At 53.4% G+C, this 26480-nt stretch overlaps 13 protein-coding genes and 1 non-coding gene across 14 annotated transcripts; 6 read left to right on the plus strand and 8 right to left on the minus strand.

The window, feature by feature from the left end:
* Positions 1 to 163: 163 nt before the first annotated feature.
* Positions 164 to 1307, minus strand: EV422DRAFT_151787 (Gar1/Naf1 RNA binding region-domain-containing protein). Its single transcript, XM_053064890.1, has 3 exons — positions 649 to 1307; positions 340 to 552; positions 164 to 271 (listed from the first exon to the last, which is right to left on the minus strand). The coding sequence occupies exons 1-3, from the start codon at positions 1076 to 1078 to the stop codon at positions 264 to 266; spliced, it is 651 nt and encodes a 216-aa protein (XP_052929535.1). The 5' UTR covers positions 1079 to 1307; the 3' UTR covers positions 164 to 263.
* Positions 1308 to 1405: 98 nt separating this feature from the next.
* Positions 1406 to 3406, plus strand: EV422DRAFT_515171 (tryptophan synthase beta subunit-like PLP-dependent enzyme). Its single transcript, XM_053069309.1, has 4 exons — positions 1406 to 1463; positions 1590 to 1730; positions 1797 to 1891; positions 1968 to 3406. Exons 2-4 carry the CDS (start codon positions 1607 to 1609, stop codon positions 3240 to 3242), a joined length of 1494 nt encoding a protein of 497 aa, XP_052929536.1. The 5' UTR covers positions 1406 to 1463; positions 1590 to 1606; the 3' UTR covers positions 3243 to 3406.
* A 225-nt stretch (positions 3407 to 3631) lies between these two features.
* On the minus strand, positions 3632 to 4489 carry EV422DRAFT_151848 (uncharacterized protein). Its single transcript, XM_053064891.1, has 2 exons — positions 4140 to 4489; positions 3632 to 4044 (listed from the first exon to the last, which is right to left on the minus strand). The coding sequence occupies exons 1-2, from the start codon at positions 4317 to 4319 to the stop codon at positions 3739 to 3741; spliced, it is 486 nt and encodes a 161-aa protein (XP_052929537.1). The 5' UTR covers positions 4320 to 4489; the 3' UTR covers positions 3632 to 3738.
* A 503-nt stretch (positions 4490 to 4992) lies between these two features.
* EV422DRAFT_151863 (uncharacterized protein) lies at positions 4993 to 8844 on the minus strand. Its single transcript, XM_053064892.1, has 7 exons — positions 8698 to 8844; positions 8136 to 8641; positions 7935 to 8070; positions 7597 to 7871; positions 6654 to 7522; positions 6253 to 6591; positions 4993 to 6189 (listed from the first exon to the last, which is right to left on the minus strand). The coding sequence occupies exons 1-7, from the start codon at positions 8795 to 8797 to the stop codon at positions 5193 to 5195; spliced, it is 3222 nt and encodes a 1073-aa protein (XP_052929538.1). The 5' UTR covers positions 8798 to 8844; the 3' UTR covers positions 4993 to 5192.
* Position 8845: 1 nt separating this feature from the next.
* Positions 8846 to 9979, minus strand: EV422DRAFT_151878 (uncharacterized protein). The gene is made up of 4 exons (XM_053064893.1): positions 9661 to 9979; positions 9412 to 9544; positions 9101 to 9348; positions 8846 to 9038 (listed from the first exon to the last, which is right to left on the minus strand). Exons 1-3 carry the CDS (start codon positions 9882 to 9884, stop codon positions 9250 to 9252), a joined length of 456 nt encoding a protein of 151 aa, XP_052929539.1. The 5' UTR covers positions 9885 to 9979; the 3' UTR covers positions 8846 to 9038; positions 9101 to 9249.
* A 482-nt stretch (positions 9980 to 10461) lies between these two features.
* EV422DRAFT_491672 (mitochondrial carrier protein) lies at positions 10462 to 11763 on the plus strand (the record flags this gene model as incomplete). Its single annotated transcript, XM_053067555.1, has 4 exons — positions 10462 to 10588; positions 10658 to 10675; positions 10881 to 11609; positions 11696 to 11763. The coding sequence occupies 4 exons, from the start codon at positions 10462 to 10464 to the stop codon at positions 11761 to 11763; spliced, it is 942 nt and encodes a 313-aa protein (XP_052929540.1).
* Positions 11692 to 13177, minus strand: EV422DRAFT_151893 (mitochondrial ribosomal protein S25-domain-containing protein). Its single transcript, XM_053064894.1, has 3 exons — positions 12680 to 13177; positions 12221 to 12598; positions 11692 to 12134 (listed from the first exon to the last, which is right to left on the minus strand). Exons 1-3 carry the CDS (start codon positions 13114 to 13116, stop codon positions 12047 to 12049), a joined length of 903 nt encoding a protein of 300 aa, XP_052929541.1. The 5' UTR covers positions 13117 to 13177; the 3' UTR covers positions 11692 to 12046.
* A 193-nt stretch (positions 13178 to 13370) lies between these two features.
* On the plus strand, positions 13371 to 14097 carry EV422DRAFT_563880 (uncharacterized protein; the record flags this gene model as incomplete). Its single annotated transcript, XM_053072126.1, has 3 exons — positions 13371 to 13500; positions 13727 to 13993; positions 14063 to 14097. The coding sequence occupies 3 exons, from the start codon at positions 13371 to 13373 to the stop codon at positions 14095 to 14097; spliced, it is 432 nt and encodes a 143-aa protein (XP_052929542.1).
* Positions 14098 to 14511: 414 nt separating this feature from the next.
* EV422DRAFT_563881 (NUC188 domain-containing protein) lies at positions 14512 to 17261 on the minus strand (the record flags this gene model as incomplete). The annotated part of the gene is made up of 3 exons (XM_053072127.1): positions 14512 to 14599; positions 14668 to 15782; positions 15843 to 17261. The coding sequence occupies 3 exons, from the start codon at positions 17259 to 17261 to the stop codon at positions 14512 to 14514; spliced, it is 2622 nt and encodes an 873-aa protein (XP_052929543.1).
* Positions 17262 to 17798: 537 nt separating this feature from the next.
* EV422DRAFT_563882 (uncharacterized protein) lies at positions 17799 to 18131 on the plus strand (the record flags this gene model as incomplete). The annotated part of the gene is made up of 2 exons (XM_053072128.1): positions 17799 to 18031; positions 18116 to 18131. The coding sequence occupies 2 exons, from the start codon at positions 17799 to 17801 to the stop codon at positions 18129 to 18131; spliced, it is 249 nt and encodes an 82-aa protein (XP_052929544.1).
* A 575-nt stretch (positions 18132 to 18706) lies between these two features.
* EV422DRAFT_t15 lies at positions 18707 to 18788 on the minus strand. The gene has a single exon. It is a non-coding gene; the product is annotated as a tRNA-Leu (tRNA).
* Positions 18789 to 18935: 147 nt separating this feature from the next.
* On the plus strand, positions 18936 to 20630 carry EV422DRAFT_515186 (uncharacterized protein). Its single transcript, XM_053069310.1, has 3 exons — positions 18936 to 19431; positions 19518 to 19891; positions 19955 to 20630. The coding sequence occupies exons 1-3, from the start codon at positions 19035 to 19037 to the stop codon at positions 20183 to 20185; spliced, it is 1002 nt and encodes a 333-aa protein (XP_052929545.1). The 5' UTR covers positions 18936 to 19034; the 3' UTR covers positions 20186 to 20630.
* EV422DRAFT_515188 (DNA polymerase subunit Cdc27) lies at positions 20631 to 23119 on the minus strand. Its single transcript, XM_053069311.1, has 11 exons — positions 22936 to 23119; positions 22694 to 22832; positions 22561 to 22616; positions 22349 to 22473; positions 22222 to 22286; positions 22099 to 22163; positions 21934 to 22039; positions 21768 to 21862; positions 21264 to 21706; positions 21115 to 21192; positions 20631 to 21048 (listed from the first exon to the last, which is right to left on the minus strand). Exons 2-11 carry the CDS (start codon positions 22751 to 22753, stop codon positions 20813 to 20815), a joined length of 1329 nt encoding a protein of 442 aa, XP_052929546.1. The 5' UTR covers positions 22754 to 22832; positions 22936 to 23119; the 3' UTR covers positions 20631 to 20812.
* A 520-nt stretch (positions 23120 to 23639) lies between these two features.
* EV422DRAFT_563885 (uncharacterized protein) lies at positions 23640 to 26396 on the plus strand (the record flags this gene model as incomplete). The annotated part of the gene is made up of 1 exon (XM_053072129.1): positions 23640 to 26396. The coding sequence occupies one exon, from the start codon at positions 23640 to 23642 to the stop codon at positions 26394 to 26396; it is 2757 nt and encodes a 918-aa protein (XP_052929547.1).
* Between the last annotated feature and the right edge of the window lie 84 nt (positions 26397 to 26480).

Genomic DNA, 26480 nt, shown 5'->3' on the forward strand with positions numbered 1-26480 from the left:
CGCTTCAGAAAGGGAGAGGGTGCAGAAATGGGCGCGCGAGGGAGGGATGGTGAGCGTGAGATGATGAGAGATGACGATGGGGATGCCCTACAAACTTCACGGTGAGGTGGCAGCTCTACGGTAGGTGTGTGGCTATGTCTACGCTCTTCCCTCGACGAATTCCCGGGTTCAATGAAGAGAGAAGCATTCTTGCATTCTCCTCGGTGTTTTCTTGTGAGGTTGGATGAAAAGTACCAGACGGCTTGTCGTTCGATTGAAATAAATTATTGCCCTGCGTTTGAAATGCATGTTAGGGCGGCCTTCCAGAAGCGGCTATGCGGGGTTCAAATAGAGACTAACCACGTCCACGGCCACGACCGCCGAATCCACCACGGCCCCTTGGTGCGCCTCCACCACGACCTCCACCGAAACCTCCGCCAAAACCACCACGGCCTCGTGGCGCGCCTCCACCACGACCACCTCCGAATCCACCACGGCCGCCCCGGGGTGCTCCTCGGCCACCCCCACGTCCTCCTCGCTTTTCTACCATTCCTTGTCGTCCCAATGGCTTAGCTGAAATATGAGATGTGTCAGAAAGAGAACGCTATTTGCGCATTGAAGTGTGCGCAAGTACGCGGTATAAGTGCAGTGCCGGCTTGAAAAACTCACATTTTGTGAAGGATTTTGGCTTCGGCAGGAACCTGTCCAGAGGCAGCAGCTTATCAGGCGCAATGTAGACCTTGTCTCCACCCTTAAAGCTGTTCGCCTGAACACCTTCTTGAAGCTTAACGGTGAAGAAGACTTCGTTCAGAGGCCCGAGAATTTCGTCGACTTTGCCGATTTGTGTCTTGTTCTCGAGGAAGATAGGAGCATTGAAGTAAGGGATTTTGGCCTGGGAGTCCAAACGGGAGCAGACGAGCTCGCCTTCGCAAGGGTGGATGAAGGCGCCCATTTCGACGACCGAGTCCGGGGGACCCTGTTGGAAGTTGTTGAATCCACCGCGACCTCCTCCGCGACCGCCTCCACCGCGCGGGGCTCCACGACCACGACCGCCTGCACCGAAACCACCCCGTCCGCGAGGTGCTCCTCTTCCGCTCATTGTGTGTTGTTCCGTGTTCGGTGTGGTGTCTGTATCAGCGGTGCTGCTACAAATGCCCGCTATGATACAGTACTTTTGTGCCAGGTTCTTTTTGCTCACTTAGAAGCTCACCGTTTGCCCTCCAAGCCAAGCCACACGCCGCGAGGTGGCGCGAAGTGGCGCATTTGATGATGATGTGAATAAAGCGCTTCCCATATACCGCGGCGCGGGGTCCGTCTCCAATGACTCTCCATTGATGAGCGTGACTCCCACACACGGCTATGAGAAATCGCGGATGGGTCACGACGCACGGACTTTTGAAATCCCATTGTTTTTCGTTTTTCGCACCTGCAACCCAAACACTGGCCTCCCCAATTTTCCCTCCACATCTCACCAGCAGCTAAAAGTAAGTTGCCCTGCCCCAAAGATAGAAACTGGAGAGCTGCCCTTGTCCACCTGGGGAGCCATATAAAGCTGCCCGGACCGCAGTTGCCTTTCTGGTGGACTTACTTATCGAGCTTCCTCCTATCAGAAACCAATAACACAATAATGACTGGCCACCCTGCTTTCGACCGGTGCAAGATCCTGGACAACATCCTCGACCACATTGGAGGAACTCCGTGTGTCCGATTGAACAGAGTCGTCAAAGATGCTGGCATAGAGTGTGAAATTGGTAAGACCTCCGCTCAGCTTTTTGGCCAGCATAGTGGACCTCTAACGGACCCCCCTATTTGAATAGTTGCTAAGTGTGAGTTCTTCAACGCGGGAGGATCCGTGAAGGACAGGATTGCCAAACGCATGGTTGAGGGTGCGGAGAAGGATGGCACGCTGAAGGTATGCTTGTGTGTTGAAACCTGCGACAGGATGCGGGAAAGTGGTATCTCACACACTCCTCCATTCTCCGCCATAGCCTGGCTTCACGCTGATCGAGCCCACTTCCGGAAACACCGGTATCGGACTCGCCCTTGCCGCGGCTGTCAAAGGTTACCGCGCCATCATCACCCTCCCTGAGAAGATGTCGCAGGAGAAGGTTGACGTGCTCAAGGCTTTGGGCGCTGAGATCATTCGTACACCCACCGAGGCTGCGTGGGACGCACCCGAGTCGCACATTGGTGTCGCTCGCAAATTGAACAAGGAGATCAAGGACTCCTTGATCCCCGACCAATACGGAAACCCCAACAACCCGCTCGCCCACTACTACGGCACTGCTGAGGAGATTATCGCTCAGTGCGATGGAAAGATCGACATGTTTGTTGCTTCTGCTGGAACCGGTGGTACCATTGCAGGTATTGCAAAGAAGCTGAAAGAGAAGTTCCCGGGATGCAAGGTTGTCGGTGTGGACCCCAACGGGTCTATCCTTGCGCTTCCTGAGACCCTCAACAAGGAAGGTGTTCACGGATACCAAGTTGAGGGCATCGGTTACGACTTCGTCCCCGAAGTCCTCGACAGGACGTACGTCGATGAGTGGATCAAGACTGACGACAAGGAGAGTTTCCTCATGGCCCGTCGGTTGATTCGTGAAGAAGGTCTCCTCTGCGGTGGATCCTCCGGTGCCGCCGTTGTCGGAGCGCTGAAGGCCGCCAAGTCCCTCAAGCCCGGCCAGCGTTGTGTCGTCCTCCTTGCGGACTCCATCCGTAACTACATGACCAAGCACCTAAACGACGACTGGATGCGCGAGCACGGCTACATTGACTCGAACACCGTAAAGAAGGAGCAGGAGCGTGTCTCCCAATGGGCTGGCGCGACCATCAAGGACCTCAAGCTGCCCACAGCCGTCACCGTTCCAGAAACGACCACCTGCCGCGAAGCGGTAAGCATCATGCACAGCAACGGTTTCGACCAGCTCCCCGTCACATCGTCGCCATCTGCCGATCAGCAACCCCACCTTGCCGGCCTTATCACCCTCGGTAACGTTCTGGCGAAGGTTGCCAGCAACCGGGTAACACTCGACGACCCAGTGGAGAAAGCTATGTTCCACTTCCAAAACACCAAGAAGTTCACAGAGGTCACCGTGGACACACCACTGGAGTCCCTATCAAAGTTCTTCGAGAAGCACTCCTCCGCCGTTGTGACGGAACGCGCCGACGGCCTGCCCAACGGTGGTGTAGGACAAGTAGTCAAGCACGTAGTCACCAAGGTGGATTTGTTGGGATACCTGCTGCAGTCGGCCAAGGTTGCCAATTAGAGAGCGTTGAGCGCATTTATAATCATTTCTGTGCTTAGGAGTTTTTATCCATTGGCTAGAGTGTACTTACCGCAGTTTAGTGTCACTTTTTTACGCAATACACATTCATTTTTGTTCAATACCAAATGTCATATCAGAGACGCACAACGAGAACTTTGATTTACCAATACGTTCAGATTCGTGTGCACATGAATTCTCATTCCGCCCCGACAACACATGCACAGAGACGGAGGAACCACAGGGCCAATATCCATTGATACGTAACAGGCGGAAGGTATACATATGAGAACCAGCGCGCTGACCCGTCAACCGGCCATCGCATAAAAACCAAAATTGTTGCGGGACGGGATAATGGAGGGGTTGTATGGGGGTGATGAGGGGAATAGAGGGTTGGAGACTTGGAGGGATGGGAAGTAAACGAACAACTACATACACCGATAGCGAAACCCAAAAAAATAGTATGGCGCGGAGGAACAAGGTGGGATTCGCAAACGACTCACTGGAGATACCGGACCCCTTCTTTCCGGCACTGCTTGGCACTGATGCGTATCAGGCTGGCGAGTTTCGACTTCTTCACGATCGAAACATTACTGTTCAGAGTGAGCTTCGAAAGCAGGCCGCCCAGGTCGTTGTTGTGGTAGTTATACTGCATGGCTTGGGTCATGAAGCTGTTGATTTCGGGAACAGATGTCATGTCGTCTTGCATGGAGCCGGCTCGCCAACGGCCGAGAACGCCCGTTGCCCAATTGTAGCGCATAGGTGCTAGGACGGTCTCGTTGGTGCGTTTGTCGTAGCCTCGAAGCTGTGAACATGAGAATGGAATACATTAGCGGATCTGTTGTGTGATTTCCGTTTCACTACCAACGATGTGGATCCAGAGGGTAAGCGATGACGTACCAAGACGCTGATTCTTCGCGTGTCCCACTCAATTTGGGTCGCGGGTGTGCCCGGTGGTCCAACAAACGCTGGCGCACCGGGAGGGATGAAGAAGCTCCATTCGAGCGAGAAGACATCGTTCTCTGCAGTTTGCTCATCAATGGCGATTTGCAGGAAATTCGACACCAAAACGGGGGGCATCGTTAGGAAATCGAGGAAGAAGAGGAGAAAAGGACGGAGGTCGGTTCCACGAGGTAGCCCGTTCAGCTGTGGATTTCCAAAACACACGCGACTATCAGAGAATTGCGCCGCGCACAGAAACGTTCTACAGCGATACGCACCTTTCTCGCCATCATATCAGCAAAGGCAACGAATTGCTCCTTGAAAGACGGCGGGGTACCACTCTGTTTTTCCACTCCAGGTGCACTCTCTTGTGCTTCGTCGGCGGACTCGAATGGCACTGCGGTGACTTCCCACTTGTTTGCAGGATTGACTTTCAGTACGATCGCTTTTGAGATGGTCCGTATGTTTGCTTTCATCAATGGCAAATCAACCGATGTCGTGGCAATGGGCCCCTTTTCAAACAGAGGATTGGTAAGTGTAAGCTCATGCTGACCGGCAGATACATCGATGCTCTCGGCTTCTACCTCGAGGGTTGGAGGGAATCGCCTCTGAGCCTCACTCTCCAACCAGAGGAGGAGTCCCACATTGTTCAGATGATTGTCGATGCTCGCAAACACCCGATCCAGTAAAACCGCGTCGAACATCAAACCAAAATGTACCGGTATGGCCGTCGTACCAATTGGTATCGACGGGTCTCGCACGAGTTTGCTGACGTTCTTGACCAGTCCGTTGAATAATGGGATCGGATCTAGGTCTTTGTAGACGTCCCGAGGGTCCTCGAGGAAGCGTCGATTGACCCCCCGTCTCGGTAACTGCACCGCGTCATAGAGGCCGAAGTGACTACTCCGTAACAGAACAAGCTCAACAGCATATCTCCCGGAATACAGGAGTTGAATACGCCGCAAATCAAGAAGCGTCAGGCAGACGGTGGGATCACCGACACCTTGAGCATCAAGAAGTGCGCCTCGCTTTGTTTGTAGTCTGTGCACTAACCGAAGAAGGGGCGCCATATGCCACAAAACCTAGAATAATTTTGCATGTTAGTATAAGAAACCTTCGTGGGGTTGTTGTTCCAACCGAAGCGCGTGCAATTACCAGGAAGGCAGTTGCGATATCTTTCTCGAGTCTGATGAATTCCAACCAAACCGGTTTTATCTGGCTTATCAACTCTGGAGGCACCAGCCTCATATTGGTCTCGTTCGCTAGCTGCTTCTCGCCCACCAGTGATGTAAACTCCCATTGCTGGTCATTCTGGCCGCCGATCGGTAGCGCCCCCGGATGTCCTGCATCTGGAGATGATTTTGCGAGGAGCTCAACTCGGAGACTTTTCTGATACGTGAACGATAATCGTCGGAAATCGAAGGGTTCGATTGTGACGCCAATCTGTTCCAGACGGCCTTTATCACGAGCTGCTTTCTGTGCAAGCAGCGCTACCGCAGCGTTCGATCGAAGTGTATCAAGCATGAGCTCCACGCAACTAGCTATGCTATCCTCCGTGTCAAAGGAGAAGTACAGAGCTTTCTGCTCTCGGTTGAAGGTCCAGAAGTCGCCGCTAACATCCTGTGTGGTAAACATGCTTGCAGGTATGGCACCGGCGATTCCACAGATTCCGATCACTCGCACACCGTAGGCGTCGCAAGGTTCTCCATCAGGGACCCTAGTGTTCGGCGCGGCGTTACTAGCGCTTTTGAAACCCTTCGAGCGTGATGGCTGCACGCTGATGTATAAATCGTCAAACATCGTTCGTGTATCCTCTCCATTGCGAGATAGGACGGCAGCGAGCTCGTCGCGACCAACGAGAAGTTTCAGACCGCGTCCAGCGACGCGGGACTCTTCATTAGCAAGCTCATCCGGGCTAATGTACTCATCGCCAGAGAGTGACACGTATTCGTAAGGTAAACCGCAGTGCCGTAGATTCTCGACCACTGTAGAATATACATGCTGGAGGCTGTGGGAAGCATCATATTTGAGCAAGAAACGCGATGATTGGGCAACCCAGTGTGAAACTTACCGGCACATTCTCTCGATAGACACGACAGTCTCCATATCTACACAGTCCCAGCAATATTGAAGATGTGCACGCCTATCAGCCGAAGCTCCGCTCGAAGACTGAGTGAGATCAGTTCCCATTGAATCATTCGACAACATGCTTTGCAGGGAGGTAGTAGAATCGCGCGATGTCGAGTTTGACCCCTCGTTGTGCATCAGATGGTCCGGCCATGTTCCGCGATATTCCTCGACGGAATCCCCTGAGAAGACCTCTGAAACCCTTATTGGTGTGATCCGTCGTATACGCCGGTTCATTTCCTTCTTCGCCCGACCAAGCCTTATCATGGCTTGACCGTCAGAACTGCTCATACCGATTGTTAAGGCTTCAAGGAGACAAGGAATCGCAACACGCATGAGCTTTACCTTGTTTCAATCAGCCACACACGATAAAGTGGCTCATTTTGTTGCCTGCTCCTCTCCCCTTGATGTGCAATCTCTTCAGGGATGTTCCAATGCTCGGGGATCCAATCCCGAGAGCTCGCTACAGCGATCAAAATCCAAGCCTCTTTCAAACCAGCGATGCGAATATATAACTTATTGATAGGTAGGGAAGGGTTGATCTTTGATTCCTCCGTAGGTTGCAGAGGCGACAGTGTTGTCGCTACCAATCCAAGACGTTGGCAAGCAAAAAGCAGTTCCTCGATGAGAGCTGCGCGTCGCATAAATGAGAAGATTTCAGGAGCTTCATTGGGCCCATCGTTCAATCGCTGCTCAAGGATCGGTAGGAATGGCATGTGGGAAGAAGTTTCTGGGCGACCCGTGTGTCTCAGTATTATCCGGCCGCTCCATGCATCGATGTTAACAATCGCGGTTGATGACTTGTTCATGCGAACTGATAGCCTCGCAACGCAGTGATCTGTATTCGCATCTGGCCTCCACTCGCTCAGGTCCACATCACCTTCGGCAAAAGTCGTAACTTTCAAGCTGCCGTGTACAGACTCACTGTCCGGTCGCTTTGCTTCGGTAACACGTGCCTCATCGGTGCATGTTTGGGTATATGATGGACGTTGTTCCGATGATGGCACAGAATGGACCATGGGATGCCACCTTTGCACTACATCCGAGGGTATAGCATTCCGTCTTTGCCTGGCTGCCGAATTCCATTGAACTGATCTCAGTCCGTGATTATTCGGCTTTCCTGTCACCATGTTCCGCAGCTGGTGGATGATGTACCGCGATTGCAACTGAGTGATGTTGTGAAGAAGTTCTCCAAGGTCGATCGAAGAGGGGTTCTGTGCACAATTGATCATTCGCATCGTCAACAACAAACAAGATCCGCCTTAAAGAAGCGGAAGGAATTACCCACCAATCTCAGCGGAAGGAGTTCCTTTGTCTCAGGATTCATGAAGTCTCGGATTTCCAGTTTCCCCTCAAGATTAGGGAGGACGCTGTGGCACCGTAGTTGAAGGTAGGTGCGAGGACGAGTTTGGGGGCCGAACATTTTGTATCGCATGTGCTCGGGGCTTAGATGTGCAAGCATGGTCCTTTTCCTCTTTTTCGCCCACCTCTCAAACAATAAGTTTGATGTAGGCTGATCGACCTTCACCTCCACTTCTAACACATAGTATTTATGCGGCGGCTCTACAAGGGAAACATATGTCATCGGCAAAGCACGAATTGGCGCACAATAGAAATGCAACTCACGATATCCTGCAGGAACGGTTTTCGGATCCGGTCCGGGGATAGGCATGTCCCAAAAGTGGACTTCGAATGCTTCTCGACCTTTCCCTTCCACCACTTTTAGGTAGTTCCGCCATCGATTCCTTGCAAGTGAATGCGCCTGAATGAGTCGAATGGTTAATCCGTGATAGTAGTTGGCATTCGAGAGATGCAAGAGCTGCGAACCTGTGCGGCAGCGATCCGAAATTGCAAGCGAGTCAAAAGGCTTTCGAGAAACTCGTATAAATAAAGAATTGGGAAAGGATTGTGAACCCATCGAATCTGCTTGAATCCTTTCTTTCCTCGGGATTTCTTCGACCGAGGTTTAGGATCCGCTAGAAGGTTTTCTCCATCGACGTCCATGGCGATCGCAGCCGAAGGGTCATGATTGAATGCACCACCTTCAAAGATACCATTCTCCGCCTGCGGCTTAGTGATTTCCACTTTCCGCTTCTTCTTCGGCCGCTTTGCCTCGTCGGTTGCATCCGTGTGCGAAAAGAGGTTTGCGCCTTTCTTATCGCTCGTTTCCCCTCCTGACTGCCGGAATTTGCCCACGTCTGCCGGAATCTGAGAATTCGCATTGCTTGGCAGTGAGGGACCCTTGGCGTTCCGCTTCTGGACCTGTTCCAGCAATACTTGAGCCCTTTGCAGAATGGTGAACTTCTGATGGTCTAGCAAGCCGGTGACCAGTCCTGCAAACAATCATCAGAATCTGCGAATCACTGCTTCGAATTGCACGGGTACGAACCAGAAGACGCGTCGGTCGATTGGACCAAGAATTCAAGCTCCACGATACGCCACGGAAGGTTCATGTCGCCGCCAGCAGGAGTCAAAGACAGCTGGAACATATCGTCCACGCGAAAGGTCACGCAACCTTTCTCTGCAACCCCACGAGCGTGTCAGCCCCATGCTTGTCCCAGTCCCCCTCCCGCGACCCCATTAAGTTAATGAATGCGTACCAACAACCATGTTACTCCGCATGGCATCGGGTACTATTTCCAATTCCAGCCGTTCATGTATGATGTCCTCCAGCTGTGTCAAAGTCTCAAGCGTCTCCTCTCTCGACAAGGGTTGTTTCGGAAGTGCATCCTACGAAATTGTAAGACAAATGACAGTCACGATACCGAACACGGAAGATTCCCTGGTAGTACCTTCATTACGGAGGGAAGCTGCGTGTAGGTCCTGTTCCGAATGATGTCGACCGCCGTTTGCATGTCAGGAGCTGGAGTTCTACAGTTCATAAGGGCGGTCGGTAAGCACTGAACCTTCGACAGACATCCTCTGAAACCTGTCATTCTGCTTACTCCACAAACTGCTTTAGGTGTGCCACCATAGCTTGTAAGCCGCGACCAGCGCCCTCTACACAGGCACTTTGGCGATCGAGATATCCGTGCATATTCTATCGACCGCCTATTTGAGTACGTGTAGTCCCATTTTGCCCCGTCGTGGGTGCTATTCATACCATCAACTTTTGCCAATCCTTGGCCTTTCGACTACAGCGCATAAGAACCAGCAGCTTCTTCATCTCGTGATGCTCCTCCATTGCCCAATCCAACAGCCCTCTCTGTCGCTTGTCTGGTACATCATGGGCAAGGCTGCGTCAAGGAGATGAAGTCAGTCCATCCACTTTCCAAAGCTCGACATTGGGCTGACCACGAAGAGGCTGCTAGAATGAGCGCCCCCGACCCCTGAAAGAGTCGTTCCCACTCACTCTTTGATGACGCGCTGCATATTGGAGTAGGATGCTTGAATCATCCGGCCAGCGATCACCTTCATCGGAATCGGATTCATTGGCATGTGCGGGAGTTCCGGCAGCGGTCGCACAGCATGCTTGCCATCCACCCCCGCAGCTTGAGCTGGTCCGCGTTCTCCCGCTGAAGCCGACGTCGAAGGCACTACCGCCCCAGCTGCGTGGCTTGCGCTGCTGTGCTCCATATTGCCGAATGCCACCCGACCTTTCACGAGACGCTTGGTCCTGACCTACTTCTCTCAGCAGGACATTCCCAGCAATAGGCAGGTCCAGGTCGCCTGAAAAAAGTTTCCCTTGCTGCACAACAAGCACTTGTGTCGAGCCCCCGTCGACTCAAATGTCCCACGCTATCGTCCTCAAAGGTCGAGAGAAAGTTCAAGACGACAAGCTCCTGAAGCCGCTCGTCTGCCCAAATGCTGTGGGAACCGCTGATCCTCCAGATAGAAAAGGTATAAGCCTTTTGCAGATGCTTGGCCAAGATGGCAGAACAATGTGGAAAGCAGGTCGAAGCAAGGCCCCGGCGATCATTGATTAAGGACTCCCCCATAAGCACATCAGGCCGAAATTATATCGACGTCTCAAAGGGATCACATAAAAGGATATAGTCCGCGGACTCCCCACGTGACTAGTGGCCCGCTCGGCTATGACGTTTATCCTTGCCGGCCGCCGATACGAGTATCAGATTTGATCTCGTCAAAACTTCGGCAGGGACTCGGACTCCAGAGAGCATCGCTCATCAATCCAGCAGGAAAGGTTGCAAATATGTCGACCATCATTAACAAGCCGTGGGATGCTCGCTACGCTGGGGCCGTACCTCACGATGCTTCATACTACTCCAAGTGTTTGCTCGGAGGTGTCCTTGCCTGCGGTCTCACGCACACCGCAATCAGTAAGTCTTTGTGAACTCACTCCAGTATGCAGATCGCAAGGCACGTATCTGACCTTCTCCCCCCTTCAGCTCCCATGGATGTGACGAGTAAGTGTCCCTTCCAGCCCTGCAGCGTGTGAGTTTGAGAACGGCGGATGTAGATGAACTGCCGGATGGCAAAGTGGCCAATCTCGGAGCGCCGGGCGCGGCGTCGCTCTAAGAAGGCGTAGCGGAAAGGAAACTGCTGGATCCCATGTTGAGCCGCATACCTTAAGTCTTTCACTAACTACTGTTCGAACATCCTTCACGTCAGAATGTAACATGCAAGTGAACCCCGCAAAGTACAGGGGCCTCATCTCCGGTCTTCGCACGATCATCGCTGAGGAAGGTGCCGCTGCTATCTGGAAGGGTTGGGCGCCCACGCTCATCGGCTACTCTGCCCAGGGCGCCTTCAAGTACGGTCTTTACGAATACTTCAAGGACACCTACTCTAACCTCCTTGGTAAGGAGGATGCGGAGAAATACAAGGGTCTCATTTGGTGTGCTGGTTCCGCCTCTGCCGAATTCTTCGCGGACGTTGCGCTTTGCCCTATGGAAATGGTCAAGGTCAAGGTTCAGACCTCCGTGCCTGGTACCTTCCCCACTGGTTTCGGCCCCGCGCTTGCGACCATGCGTGCCGACAGCGCCATCACTCGCTTCCCCTTCGGATCTTTGACTCCTCTCTGGTCTCGTCAAATCCCCTACACTGTCGCCAAATTCTTCTTCTTTGAGAAGGCTGTACAGTTCTTCTACTCGAACGTCTTCACCGCGCCAAAGGAGACCTACTCGAAGGGCACTCAGCTCGGCATCACGTTTGCGTCCGGATACTCCGCCGGTATCATTTGCGCCATCGTGTCTCACCCCGCCGATTCCCTCGTTTCTTTGATGTCCAAGCCCGCCAATAAGGGGAAGGGTCTTGGTCAAATTGCCTCGGAAACGGGACTTGCCAACTTGGCCACCAAAGGTCTGGGCACTCGTGTCCTCATGATCGGCACTCTCACAGGTAAGCTGACGTATCCTTGATGTCTGAATGTGAAAAGCGTCGTTATCTCTGGGCCTTTGCTAATGTGAGATCCATCTGACATCCAGGTCTGCAATGGTGGATTTATGACACGTTCAAGACCGTCATGGGAATGGGTACCAGCGGTGGAAAGTAAACGTAGACCTAGATGTAGCACAACTTGATACATACTCTAGACTACCCATATTTTCACGTACATTTGGTCCATTCCGTCGAGCTCATGCCATCTAATCACTCCGCAACTATACTGGACCAAGCTGGTCCTACGTGGTGTCTGAGATGCTTTCGATTAATTTACAAAGCTGTACATTTGATGCGGAGATGCGGTTCCATCCGAGACCCCACGACCGGCCGATGCCAATGTGCATAGGTCGTGCCAGACAGGGTACGATGGAAGAATATTTAGCAGTCGTCCATATCTATGCGCTCCCGGGTGCAGACTCGTCGGAAAGATTTCTCTTTTCGTACTGAGCCATTTTGTTCCTAATCTCTTCCTGGGCGTTTTTACTGTAAAAAAAAATCGGCGTTGGATAAGAAGTCTGACTCAATCCCCGAATTTGCCGGATTCCCAGATTGCATAAACCGGAACTTACGCCTTCGACATCTCCTCCTCATAAGCGCTGGAATCCTGAAGCTGAAGATCCTCCGCATCCACGAATTCCTTCGTAACCTTCTTATGCAGCCAAAACCTCATCTCCTCCTTTACTGGATCTTTGCCCATCTTTTCCGCCTCAGCCTGTATCTTGCCATCGCCGTCTGCCAACTTCAAGTTTGCCGCCTTTGCTTCCTCTTCGGCTTCCTCTTCGGCCAACATCTGCTGTTCCGCCAAAACCTCTGCCTCCCTTCGTTCCAGTGCTCGGTGGTAATCGATTTTCCCACGAGCGTCATAGAAAGCTGTCAGTGCCTTCTGATACGCGGCATGCCGCGTCAACCCTTGCTGATCCATCAGAAAAAGGGTGTGTTGGACAACACTAGAAGGTACCAAGCAGAGGATGGTTCGTTCAACACTTCTTCCGAAAACAAGACCGGGCGTAGACGAACTTCCCGCTTACCTCTCTCCTGTCGGGAAAGAACCATCCCCGAAAATGGTAGACCAATCCTTCACCCCTAGCGTCTCCTCAGTCTCAACCAGCGACCGCGGCCTCCTTAACTCCAGAGGATGCCACCTATAGAACGCTCTTCTGATCTCGTCTTCGGGGTATACAATGCGCGGTGGCCTCGTCACATATTTTGGCTTATAGTTCCTGTTCCCGCGCTTATAGAGATTGTGTTCGGTCGTAGAGAATGGCGTCGATGGTGATGCGGTGGTCGTGGGTTTGCGGAACTGGCCTTGCTGGGCCGGGATGATGCCGTTCGGCGTGAATTGGGCGCCAGGAAAGCGGAGGACTGCTTGGTACCATGCTGGTGTTTGTTTTATCCGTTCTGCGTCGACGAGACGAGTGACGTTCTGACAGAGCGTATATGCGTTGTTCCGTAATGGTGGAGCCATGCTGCCGTGCCTTCGTCCCGACGAGCGTTCTGTCAGGAATTGGCGATGTGCTTTCGTCGTTTCGCCAACGGGAGGATTCCCATACAATTCCCATAGCAACATTTTTAGTAGACGCACGTGCGCGGAATTAAATCTCGGGTCAACTCGCAAGCAGCCGTGGCTGGCAGGATGCACAGGCTGCTTGGTGAATTTACTTTGCGCTCAGACGTTCTTGCAATCCCCCCCCACGCAACTAACTCACGTACCTAGCAGCCATGTCTCGCCCGGTCCGTTACTTCAACCTCGCCGCAAGGCAGACCCTCTCCCGCAGGGGCGTCTCTACCCCCTCCGTCGACACCGCCGCCATCAAGAACCAGGCCCAGGGTGTCGTTGGAAAGGCTACCGGTGAGTTTTCGTGAGACTTCGCTGGATCGAGTCAATCAAGCACAGAGGGAATCGGCGCAGGACCTTTGTCTATTGGAAGGAAGCCTCTTGGGATGTGTTGCGTATGGATTTACGCCGGGGTTGTGTTCACTGGCTGACGCATGTTACCTTATTCTTCTTCCATAACTTTTCGCAATCGCCACGTTCGAAATCCAATACAAACCTCGCCACTCTACGACGATAATAGCTTTCGCTGAGCCCATCATCTACTACTCCCGCGTCAGTTTGGAATTCCTCCGCTCCGTCGCCCACCACCAGAAGGTGGCCATCCCCAGCATTGACAACGGCATCGTCGGTCTGTCCAACTTCTACGGCGCTTTCAAGACCGGTGCCTGGAAGAAGGTTACCCTGAGGGACGTTGGACAGTTGTCTCTCGAGGGAATCAAGATCGGTGGATTCTTCCTTGTTGGAGAGATGATTGGACGGGGAAGCGTTATCGGATACCAGATTCACGGTAACTTCCACACTTTTGGATTTCCGCAGTGCTGCGGTGATGGTATCTAACATTATTCTTTCCTCAAAGGTGCGGACAACCTCGACGGAGAGGGCGGTCACTAAAGAGTTTTGATGGACGGATCTCGAGAAAGCCAATCCATCTAGACTCAAAACAACTCAGCCGATCACCTCAGCATTTATCAAATATATACCGATAGGAATTAACTCTCCCCCCCACGATTGCGGTTGATGTCGATGGTTCTGGCGCGGCCGGCTGTGATGGCTGAGAATGCGTGCAGTGGGCTCGCGGGTTCCTTGGGATGCAACCTCTGGACGGGTGGGAGCTGAAAATGGAGAGTCGGCCAGTAGCTTAGGTACCACAATTTCCTATGGTGCGGAGAACGGCCGTGCCAGCCATGCACATTTATGACGACGAGTATCAGTTGCGTGGGTTTGCTGCATAGCAGCGGTCGGGAATCGCAATCAGGCGACACCTTCTGCAGGAGGGCGCCTATCTGCCTCTACTCTATCAGAACCCTATGCTATCAACTCGAACTTCGCCGGTAAGCACAGCTCCGACGTTATTCCCCTCACGAGTGCAAAGTTGGTATGTGTGCGCTTGTGACTAGTAATGGGATAGAAACGCGGTTAGAGAGTGTCCAGTGATGCGAATGAGCCACCCAGTCCACATACCTCACACCATCACGGATAGCGCGATGTAATCCTCCCACAGTGCAACTCGCAATAGCAGACCCATGTCCCTGAGCTACCGAAAAACGGCCAGTCGTGACATAACCAACAACCGCAGAAGCAGGTGGGAACTGCCCCAACCTATCCTTTGCCTGCTTCTCCAACCCCGCATCATCCCCATCGGGCCTCTTCTTCATGACACCCATCCAAAACTCATACTCCTCCTGCGTGGCCGAGTACACATATGCCCGATCACCAGGCACACCCTTCCGCAACATATCGATCCGCACGCGGACGAGCATGTCTCCCACCGTCTCCGGTGTAATCTCCGATAATGTGGGCAGATCCATTCCACGGCATTGTGCGATGCTTTTCCATTTGTCGATGAGGGATTTGCCGAGGGCGGTTATTGTTGCGCTGGAGGGCAGGGAGCGGCGGAGGTGTTCGACCATGCGCGGGCTTTGAATAGCGATGATGCCACGGGTGGTTGCTGTGGGTATACCGTTGAGGTCACTTGAGGGTGTTTGCCCGGTAAGGACGCTGATTTTCGATGGATCCCGAGTGATAGCGGGCTTCACTTCCGCTGCGCTGTCCTTCTTCCCTTCGACATCAGCAGCCGTCGCCTCTGTGCCCGGCTGTACTCCAACCCCTGCGCTGACCTCCTCAGGAGACTCATCCTCGTCCTCGCCACTCGCATTGCACAACTCCTCAAACGGTGACAAAAACGGGTACTCAATCCCAAGCTTCGCGAAATTAACCTTCTTCCCTGGCGGCGTCTTCAACCACAACTCAGCCTCCTTCAACCCCACCTTGGCCGCCCACGCCTCGCTCGCCGTCGTTTCCGGAAAATCATACGGAAAGCACGGCAAGCCCGTCTCATAATGCATCATATGCCGTTCACGCAGACCGCCCACGCGCGCACCGGCGTACACGAGGTTCTTCCAGATGGCCATGCCCCACCCGGCTGGGATGACGATGTCCCAGCCTGAGACGTATTCGCGAGAGTCTTTGCGGATGGCGGCGTCGGAGACTTGGGTTAGGCAGTTGCGTTGGAGGAGGAGGATGGGTACTCTGGCGTCTTCGGGGGTGGGGTCGAGTGGTGTTCCGGGAATGAGCGCCTGCGGGATTGTTGCGTCAGCTCCTATGCAAGGGTAAAAGACTGACGTAGGGACTCTTACCTCTGCTCTCCTGCGATTTATCGCCCCTTCGGTAACCTTTTGTGTCTTAAAGGCCTCTCGTACGCTCGAATCCCAGATACTGTTGTTTGCGACGCCCTCAGGCCAAGCCTGCAAGGTGCTTTCACATTCCGGCGTTCCAACAGGCACTTCCTTCCTGGGAGGCATCTTCGGGGGAAAGCTCAGCCTCGGGTCCACCACAGTCAGGCCCAATGCCACTCCTGGTGGGAGAGATGCAGGAGAATTCAGATCCGACAGATCTGCCCATGCTTTGTGCCCGGCTGCATTCAGCGTTGGTTGTGTATCATCAAGTCCCAGAATGTGATGTAATATGGCATTTGACCGCGGTCCTGTGATCTCGAAGCGGAGGAGCTCGCCGTAAAGCTCTTTGACTGCGACCGCAGGTTCGTCCGGCAGTAGTGCGGTTATGGCGTGATTGATGGTGGTGAGCGCGAGCTGATAGATGGCGGGATGCAGCCATATCCATAACTTTCGAGTAGCGGTTTGATTGCCAGAGACAGGCTGCCAGAGGAAGGTCGCTGGTCCAATAGGGGCAGCAGGATACGCCATGTAATCGTGCAGGAAAGTGGTTCCCTGTCGGTCGCCTTTCAAGTATCTCGCGCTGGCAACCGCGGGAAGGGTAGGATCGGTGATGGTAGTCAACAGCCGTTGCAAATGCTTTTCTTCCCCACAGAGCTCGACCACTTGAAAGTAAGACACATCCTGCATGAGGCATTGATGTCTCGCCGCTCTGAATCCAGCTCGGAAACTCTTATCATTCGGATGCTCCGAAATCTTCCAATTCCACAGATCCGCGATATGCATCCGTTTCGCATGCCAAATATGTGTCTCCAACCACCCCGTCTTCATAGGCTTGAGATCCTGCCTCCTCTTCTTCCTCCTTTTGCACCGAGTCAGTTTCCCAGCCTCCCCGAGTTTCTTCTGCGGTTGCGGGTCCTTCCCTATCTGAATAAGAGCTCGTTCGTGGAGTCGTCGGGGCAACCGCTTGACGTTGTGACTGGCGGCTCTCCGGCGCATGTGCCTCGGCACCGTTTGAAACACCCGCTGCACACCTGCGTGCTCGGTTGCATTCTCTAAGGCCTTTTCCAACGCGGATATCTCGAACGCGCGAGCTTCTGCAAATTCAACAACGCTTATGGTGCGAGGGGGCGGCCTGGAAGTAAGCGGTGGGCCGGCGGGTATATCGCCTGTTAGCTGAGCGGGCGAATCGGCGTTCTTCACCTCTTGAATATGCATTTGCTGACGAGCCTTCTTGCGCTCGCGTGCATTTAAGGTCGTTTCTGCGGGACGTTTGCCCTTGTTCGGTTTCCCATTCCCACCACCACTTCCATCCTGTTTCTTCTTGGTGGTCTCAGGTGTGGACTCGCCCGGAGTCTTCTCCTTGCGCTGTTGCCCGTCCATGGCTTCTGAGAAGCACTATGCGAGTGGAAATCACTGGGGCGGAAGGCGATTTTGCGAAGCAGCTCGTCGAGAACTTCCAAGCTTCTCAAAATCCCAAAAGCGCGTCCTCATGCTTTCAGTGAGAATGCTCCAACAACAGACGAACCATACAGTACTCTGTACAGTAGTTACTATTCAGGAGACTACAGGCAATCGCCAGGACTTGAATTCAACATAACCTAAAGGTCAGGGTAGGTGGCCGTCGAAACCCACAGGGCGCAATTTGCGTGAAGCAGCAGCCTTGAAGAGACGCAAAGGTGCAATCGGGAACTAGTTTTGGAGTGCATTTCCTTCAGCCGCATAGAGCCGGGGTGCAGCGACAACCATACAGGGCCAATACGAGGTAAGCATTGACCTAGACGGAGCGAGGAACGCTCGAACTCCGAAGACGTTGGATAGTTGGAAGGAAACCATGCGAACAGCGGAACTCTCAGGAACACATGTACTGGCATCACGCCTGACCGCAAAACCCATCTTGAAAGACCTTCCTGGACCACCATGCGTTGCGTTGGTCAGTGCCACCTCTCAAACAGATTCTGTTCCGTCTTTAAGCTGATTGGAGACCTCGAGGTGGGGCTTCAAACTCACGCCGAACTCGAAGGCGGGTGTGCCGTGAGCCGAACCATCACCAACATTTTGGAGGAGAATGTCGTTCAACCTTTATTGGTGTCTACCAGCGCTATCAACCTCGCTGCGGAGACCGTCAAGATGATCATGAAGATTGATGACATGTGAGTATAGCATTTCAGTTTTGCTTGTTTTGACAGTTTCCGCCGTGTTCTTCGCTGACCAACACCTTTCCTTTCGTTGCTTAGTGTTGCTGTACGATAAACTTAATACGAGGGAGACCTGCAGGAGATCCTGAGGCGCGCGGATCCGCGGGAGTGAGGAGTGACGGATGCTGGTGAGGGGGATTCTATGTAGTGGCAAGGGCTTTGAGCCTTGTCAGCGTCTTGTAATGTTTTTGTAAAAACCGGTAGCGTTGTAAATGTGAATAAACTTGACGATGAAAAGAAAGAGAAGCGAGGAGTAGAATAAGCAAATTCACCGGACCGAATTGAGATAACCCGGAAACGTGTCGAGGCCGTAACGCGAGACGATCGACTTGGATATCTCCCTCCAACAAAAGCTTGTCTCTGATGAGATCCACTTGACACACGAACAACTGGATGAGCGAGTAGGTAAACGGCCATGGTTTCGTTGGCTCCCACAGAAAGCAAGGCGACATTGCTTCATCTGGCTAGGGACATGCAGCTGAGGAAAAGAAGAAAAAACACAAAAGTCGCTTGGCTCAAAATGCGCCATTCGGATGTCCCTTGGCTGATCACACTTGGATGTGATGGATAGGAAAACAACGCGACAAGACGATGGCAAACCCGGGAAAGAGAAAGATGAAAAAAAAAATGTGACGAGAGTGGGGTTCGAACCCACGCCCCTTGCGGGATTACGGCCTAAACGTAACGTCGTAGACCACTTGACTATCTCGCCTTGCCAGCTCACGTAAGCTGGCCAACACTTAAAACGCAAGCCAGCCAGCCAGGCGCGCATGTCCTGATTCATCAGGGTGTCGTCATAAAACACAGGAATACGCCTTTGCCCGCGGCGTCATTCCTTCCTGCTTCTCGCCCGCTCTCACTCCCATCCTCCTCGTTTCTCATAAACACCTCCACTCCATCCTGCACCTCATCCACTCACTCAACCACTCGCAACAAACAAACTATCGTAATAGCTATAATGTCGACTCCGAAGAGAAAGCGTGCACAAGCACCGGCAGAGGTGGACGATGTCGTCCCTCCCGTAACCCTCCTAGTCAACGAAGATGCCCACTCCGACGGTACTCCCCCAACGAAGAGCAGAAAAAACGAAGATGGGGATCGAATTGCAACGAACAACGCCACGCCCGCCCCCGTCGCCGAGGAAGACGCACCGCTTGGCAAAGGCGCACAGTTAGCCTCCGATATGTGTGACTCGTCGAGAGTCGGCAAACTGCCTCCGAACCTGCGCGCTCCACCGACCGACCGACCAATCAGGATATATTCCGATGGGATATGGGATCTGTTTCATTTTGGGCATGCAAAGGCCTTGGAGCAGGCAAAGAAGATCTTCCCGAACGTGTATCTCATGGTTGGTGGTGAGTTAGCCGGCAGTCTATAGTACTCGATATAGGTCGGGTGGGATATGGTTGCAAAATGTTGACCCGGCGACGTCTTATCCTAGTTTGCAACGACAAGCTGACCCACGAGAAGAAAGGCAAAACCGTCATGACAGACATCGAGCGTTACGAATCACTCCGCCACTGCAAATGGGTCGATGAGGTCGTCCCAGACGCACCATGGGCTATCGACCAAGCATTCCTCGACAAGCATAAGATCGATTATGTCGCCCACGACGACATCCCGTATAAGAGCGTCGAAAGCGATGATGTGTATGCTTTCGTCAAGCAACAAGGGCGGTTCTTACCAACGGCGAGGACTGAGGGTGTCAGCACGAGCGATCTCATTACGCGTATCGTGAGGGACTATGACGCATACGTCAGAAGGAATCTGGAGCGAGGTGTTAGCCCGAAGGAATTGAACATTTCGTTCTTCAAGGTGCGATTAGGGGTTTCCGCGTCACATAAGACGCTGAACGGATCCTAACGTGAGCCACGACAGGAGAAGGAAATCCGAATGAAGTCCCGCCTCGGCAACATCAAGCAATCACTGCAAAACCGTCTACAACAGGAGGAGACGTCTATTAAGAAGAACTGGGCCGACACCAAGAGCGACTTACCTCCATACATGAAGGCCACGCTGGATTACTGGGACGACAGGAGCACCGAGCTCGTCAAGGGCTTCACAAGCCTCTTTGGACAGGAGGGAATAGTGAGTTCTCAGCGTTCTTGAAATCCCACAACCCATGCATCCGTTCCTAAACCCCTCACTCCGCAATCCCAGCCCCGTCTCTTCTTCGGTCGCAAACGCAATGGAGGCGACTCCCCGGGCTCACCCATGTCAGAGCGCCGCTTTCTTGGCTTCTTCCGCTCACGGTCCGCGTCTGTAGACGGTGAAGGGAGCGGAGAAGAGCACAACGACGATAGTGCCCGCAACAGTGAAGACGGCTCTCGCGATTCCACACCGGCCCGTGAGACTCCTAGCGAGGAGACGTGGCAGAAAGTATAGTCCGGTGGGCATGGCGATTATACCAGTGGATTCGCCTTACTGCAACGCATCTGTAGATGTATGATCCACGGCATCATCATTGCATACTCGATTTCTCGTTCGTTTTGGGTTTCGTTCCACTTTTGGGTGTATTCACTGGTCCCAACAATACATGTCACTTTTTTCACGCCGTGAAGGATGTGTCATTGAGGGCCTCAGGAGGGTGCCAAAATGTTTCCGGCCGAGGCCGCTGTGGCAGGCTGTACCATAACGCTGACGGCGCTGTCAAGCTTATATACTACGCCGCTGCCTAACCTCCTACATAACACCACATCATATATGACACCAGAGCACGCACTGCACCACCCACCACTATTTCTTGCCAAAGAAGCTCAGCAACGTCTTCTGCTGTCCCGCCCCACCCTTCTTGCCAGCTTTTGCCTTTGCGCTCGCTTTCTTCCCCTCCGTCGGAGAACTGGATCCTGCCTCAGCTTTTGATGCCACTGGTGCATGAGGGGGACCGTCCGATCTAGACCGTTTCATAGGTGGGCCTTTAACGTCGGGTTCTGATTCTGAGTATTCTTCCCAGTCGCTGTAGTCTTCCGTTTCTGGAGGGAGTAAGACGTCAGCGGTCTCCTCTGTTGATGCAAGTAACATGCTCCGTAGGGACATACTCATGTATTTTCCGTCTACCACGGTACGGGTCTTCTTGACTCGTCTCCTCTTCTTGACGCGTCGGGAGGGGGTTCCATCTGTTTCCCAACCGCATGAGCATCCGAGCAATGCGGAATAGTAAAACAGGTATCAAGTGTGTCCAACAAACCTTCTTGTCCCTGATCATCTGCCACCGACAGCATCTCCACCACGTCCTCAGGCTCTTCCTCTTTTAAGGGCGCAACCTTAGGCTCATCCACATCCATTTCATCATCACCTGCACCCGCTGCAAGTCGAGCCATTTCCCGTATCTGAGCAAGCTCGGAATCCGACTCGGCCCCTTCATCATCCTCGTTATCCGCGTCCGAATCAAACATCTTGGCGATACTGTCATGATCCTCAGCGCGTTTGACGGCGTCCGGGTCTGGTTGCACTTCCTTGAGTATACTTGATGCTGAACCCTGCTTTTTGATTGCCGACCCTTTCTTGGGCGCGCTCGATTTAGGTTCGGGTTTGGAAGGTGGGAGTTCCTTAGCGGCGTCTTTTACGGCTTTCTTTGCGTATGCGTCGAAGAACGTTGCTTTTGCTTTTACCTCGTTGGCAGTTGCAGACCTTCAAGAACGAGATATCAGGACGATTCTCGTGCTGTAAGCCGGCGCATAGGAAGACATACCCTTTACGCGTCAGAGGTGCCTTGGTGCCATTTGATGAGCTCACCCGCAGCTTTTGTTGACCCTTATTCGGAATGACCTCCGGCTCCTCATCCGCCTGTGATTTCAACATTGCCATAATATGAGAGTCCATTGGCGATCCTTAAACAGCGACTGTAAGTAGCTTGCCTTGGGGACGACCACAGGTTTTGTATCTGCTGGTGGTTTGACCTGTGCAGCAGGTTTCACGCCTTTCCGCCATTGCACGTCCGCATTCGTTATCACACGACAAGCTCTAGATGACGGCTCTGTTAACCGACCGATGCATTTCAGGTATGCAGCCAGGAAGCTTACTTCAACAGTTCAGGCGTGTCGCTCTTGGCTACTTCGAAATCCGTACTGAAAAGGGCATTCTTATCCTATGTGTACTTCCATCAGCTCGTGCACAGCTGAACGTGCATATTCGCCCGAGCCTACCTGTATCGGAGCCGGTTGCAGACTATAGCAATGGATTGTATACCGCCTGAATCGATCCTTTGCCTCTAATTGCAGAACGCGTGAGTACCTGGCAGGAGTTATCGAAGGCCGCAGGCTTCCCACCCACCTTCCAAACGCTCCTGAGAAACGACTTCGCATCGCAGCATTCCACTTTTCTTCTGCTCTCCCTGAAGATAGTAGTTTGCGTATATGCCGAGAGATGGTTGTGCTTGGTGGAAGTTGTATAACACTCTGCGAACGGTCGTATCAGTCGACGTTTCGTGCGCGACCGGATAGTGGGTGGTGGGGACCGCGTGAATAACGCTACGCTATACCTACTGTTTGGCCACATTGACGTCTATCTTCAGCTTGCGACTGAGCCACTTGTAGGTCACCTATTACAGCACACAGAGCCCCGTTAGTCTTTGCGGAAATGCCCGTCGACACAATTCTCGCCATTTCACACACATACCACTCGTTTCTCGTGTACGAGTGCTGTTTCCAGCGCCTCGAAATAGTTGTGTTCTGTCATCGTTGTAGACAGCACAAACTGAAACTACCCAAGCAGAGTATCCCTTATCGAGTGTTCCCAGAGAAAGATGTCGAGGGGCCTTGGTCCAAGATCACAAGTCACTCAGTTGTTGCGAACGGGAGTGCGAGGTGCTTCCGAAGCGTATTGCGCAAAAAGAAAGTCAACTCGTCAAAGGCTTTCACCTGGATATCGTGCCCCAGCTGTGGGAAGCACTGTGTCCGCCTTAATTCGTGCCAGTACGACGTTCAAATTCAGTGGGAAAGAGCTCAAAGCGAGTCCGAAAAAATTGGGAACACATCGAACGCGTCCGGCCCAGCGTCCGGCCAGAGGAGCCAGCGAGCGGGAGAAGAGCATTTTTGACCAGGGCTTCCCACCCAGCTTCCCACCAGGCCGCGAAACAAAAAACGTGCATTCGGCAGGCGCTAGCTGTGCACATGCACTTACGACACTCTCGCTGCCTGACTCTCGACCCCCGACGGCTCAGCGGCAGCGGCAAGCAGGGTGGGTCGGGACGGGGGCGCCTTTTCATAGGAATTGAGTTTGGAAGGAGAGTCAACACTCCGCCGAGGGCATTGCTGGGGGTTGGACGATGCAGGTTCTCGGGCGACTTGCACAATCGCCGCCGTCCCGCAACGCAGCACAGCTTATTGTAACCGAAGCGACCGGACGCCTTCCGCACCCTCGTCGAGCGGGTCAGCCCGGCTCCGGAAATATACCCAGGACATTGAACGGTGCTGCAATGCCTCGGGATGCAGCAAGCGGACAGTGTGGATCTGCACCAAGGCGGCGTTTGAATGACGCCGCAAGGTCCTTTTTTGTTTTCCTTGGCAGCCTGTCGAACGATTCCCTTGGGCACCGAAATGGCTGCAGGGGTAATAGGCCTTCCATGGCACCGTTCGGTCGGCGACATCACTCGTCCGTTGCTCACAAGCTAGCCGAACAAGAACCTGATGAAGACAGAACTACGGTTACCGAGAGCATGGCGGTACTGACGGCGAAGGGCCCAGCCAGCGTCATGAGGCTGGCACCGGTCGACGAAAGAGCTTTAGGAGTTGCGGACGATGAGAGGAGTACAACAGGGAAGCCACAGCAAACAGATACCCTTTGGGACCCCGGATTCTCGAAAGTAAATGGCACTGTCGCGGAGCCTTTAGAGACTGTTACGGGTGCGGTGCAAGCCGAGCAGAAAAATGAGAAGCGAAGACGAAGCGCCGCGCACACGAGTGCACGAAGCAAAGCTCCTCAGAGGACCTCTAGGACGAATTACATTCCTGGCGATATGCGCGAGAAAGATGAGCCACTAGGCTCGCTCTGGCCGACCGTGAAGGCAAAGGCAGCTGACGGGGACTTCGCCAGCGCGCTGAAAGTCCTTCCGAAAGCATACGAACGGGAGCCACTTTCATTTCCTGATTTCGAAGACCTGCTACGGTTAGCATCCGCTCGACCAGAAGGGACCGCATTAGCTGTTTTCATCTTGAAACATATCCGGAGAACGGATGATACCCTGGAACATATCGTGAATGCTTTTTATCAAGGCACTTTGGTGATTCCCTGGGGCTCCCGCGAGGCTGTAGGCCAGTTGATCGCATCTTTCCTCAAAGTGAAGCAATTTGAGGCAGCCATAGACGCCTTCCATCGCGCCAAGCTGGAGCGTGATGACTTTGTGGATGTGCGGCTTGTTCTGGATCTGTGCGACGCAGGTCTCTTCGAGGATGCGAAGATGATCTTCAACTTGATGGATCGCCAACATCTCAACAGAGAGAGCAATAGGCGCCTGTTTTTCGGCCTTTTCTCTGCTCTTCCGAAGTGTGGAACAAAACTCGATTTCTCCAGCACCTACGCAGAGATGAAAGCGCGGAACGTCGTATATACGAAGGAGCTTTACCAAACGGTCATCCGAGCCTGCCTCGCGTTCGGTGCCATCGAACGAGCAACAGCCACGTTCGAAGAGATGGTCGGATACCCATTTCAGCCTGATACGAACATCTATTGCGCTTTTATACGGGCATACACTCGACCGCCGCATGCAAACACCGCCCTGCTAATGATGTGGTACGATTCTATGGTGGTAGAGCACATCAAGCCGACGTTAAAAGCGTACACGAACATGCTAGCACATTTCGCGCGCGAAGGAAAATTGGAGAGCCTAGAAGCCGTGTGGGCGGACATGACGCATTTTGAAATCAAGCCGGACTTGCACGCGTACACCACGATGATGCTTGCGTACGCTCGTCAGGGCCAAGCGGGGTCTGCAGAACGATGGTTCAAGATGATGTTGGATGATCAGCATACGCCAGATTCCTATGCGTATAGCGCTCTGCTGATGGGCTATATCCAGGCGCAGAATTTGGAGGCTGCTCAGAGGCTGATGGCCGAGCTTGTCCGGCGGCAGGCAGAGGTGGACGAACAGAACAAGAGACTGGCTACCACGGACGCCGAGGCCGACATACAGGCTGCGAAGCAGACCAAGAGGAAGGAGCGGAGGCCGGACAAGGTCCCATCCCTCGTCAACACCAACACTTACAACATCCTGATCAAGGAGCTCATCCGCGTCGGCGACGTCCACGCAACACGATGGTACATCGAAGAAATGCGAAAATCCGGCATCGAACCCGACACCTACACCTGTCTCAGCGTCATGCAGGGCTACATCTCCACATCCAACATCCACGAAGGCCTCCAGATGTACCACGCCATGGTCGCGCAGGGCGTCGTGCCCAACAATCACATCTACTCCAAGCTGGTCAACATGCTGGGCCACGCGAAGGCGGCTTCGCAGGACATCCGCCATGTGATGGAGGACATGATCGCGCGCAGGGTGGAGCCGGATGTGTACACTTGGACAGCGATCATGTTTGCGTTTGGACGGGCGGGGGAGCCGGAGATGGCGATCAAAATCTGGGAACAGCTCCGGAATTTACGGGCTGAGGAGAATGCTGTCGGCGGCGAGAATGCGAAAGATGCCACGGTGGCGACGGACCCGATCGACTGCGCGCCGGTACTGATTGTCGACGACGTGTGTTTCCTGATGTTCCTGTATGCGGTTTTGGGGCTCTCTGAACGGTTGGGCGGCGTCAAGACGGAAGAAGGGTTGGAGTGGTTAAACCGGCTGCTGGACGAGACGCGGTGGTTGGTGGGGAACAATATGGTTTTCACGGGGAGGTCGTGGGATGTCCTGATCCGGAAGGTTGCTGGGCGTGGAGATGTGTTGGTCGCTGCAGAGATTGTGGAGATCGCGTTGAGAGCGTTATGTGATAGGGTGCGGAATGTGTCGCCGCCATTGAGAGCGGAGACCGAGATCATCATTGCCACATCCAACAACACAGACTCGCCACCCTCATTACAATCAGCGCCTGCAAGCGATACCCCAGCGGAGTCGCCTCCATCGGCGCAAAGTGAATCCATCGGCAAACTCGTTCAACAGATACGTCTCCAGCAATCCATCCGCACATTCGCATCCATCCGCGTCGCCCTCGACGCGGTTCTCGTCAACGCCTTGCCTCCCCTGGCTCGCTACGTACGGTGGGCTGGGCACTCCGCCAGAATTAAGGATCAGCTTATTCCCCTACTCGAGGTCTTGCGCACGGAGTTCTCGGACCTCGTCACTCCGGAACACCTGACTCTGTTTGACGAATCGCCTTAGCGTTCTGGTAGATGTAGATCTATACCCCTCCCTCTTCCTCCATGTTTGTTACCAGACAGGAGGTTTGGATAAACTCGACGTGTA

This window comes from Fimicolochytrium jonesii, assembly GCF_025526975.1.
Source record: "Fimicolochytrium jonesii strain JEL569 chromosome Unknown EV422scaffold_2, whole genome shotgun sequence".
NCBI classification, from domain to species: domain Eukaryota; kingdom Fungi; phylum Chytridiomycota; class Chytridiomycetes; order Spizellomycetales; family Powellomycetaceae; genus Fimicolochytrium; species Fimicolochytrium jonesii.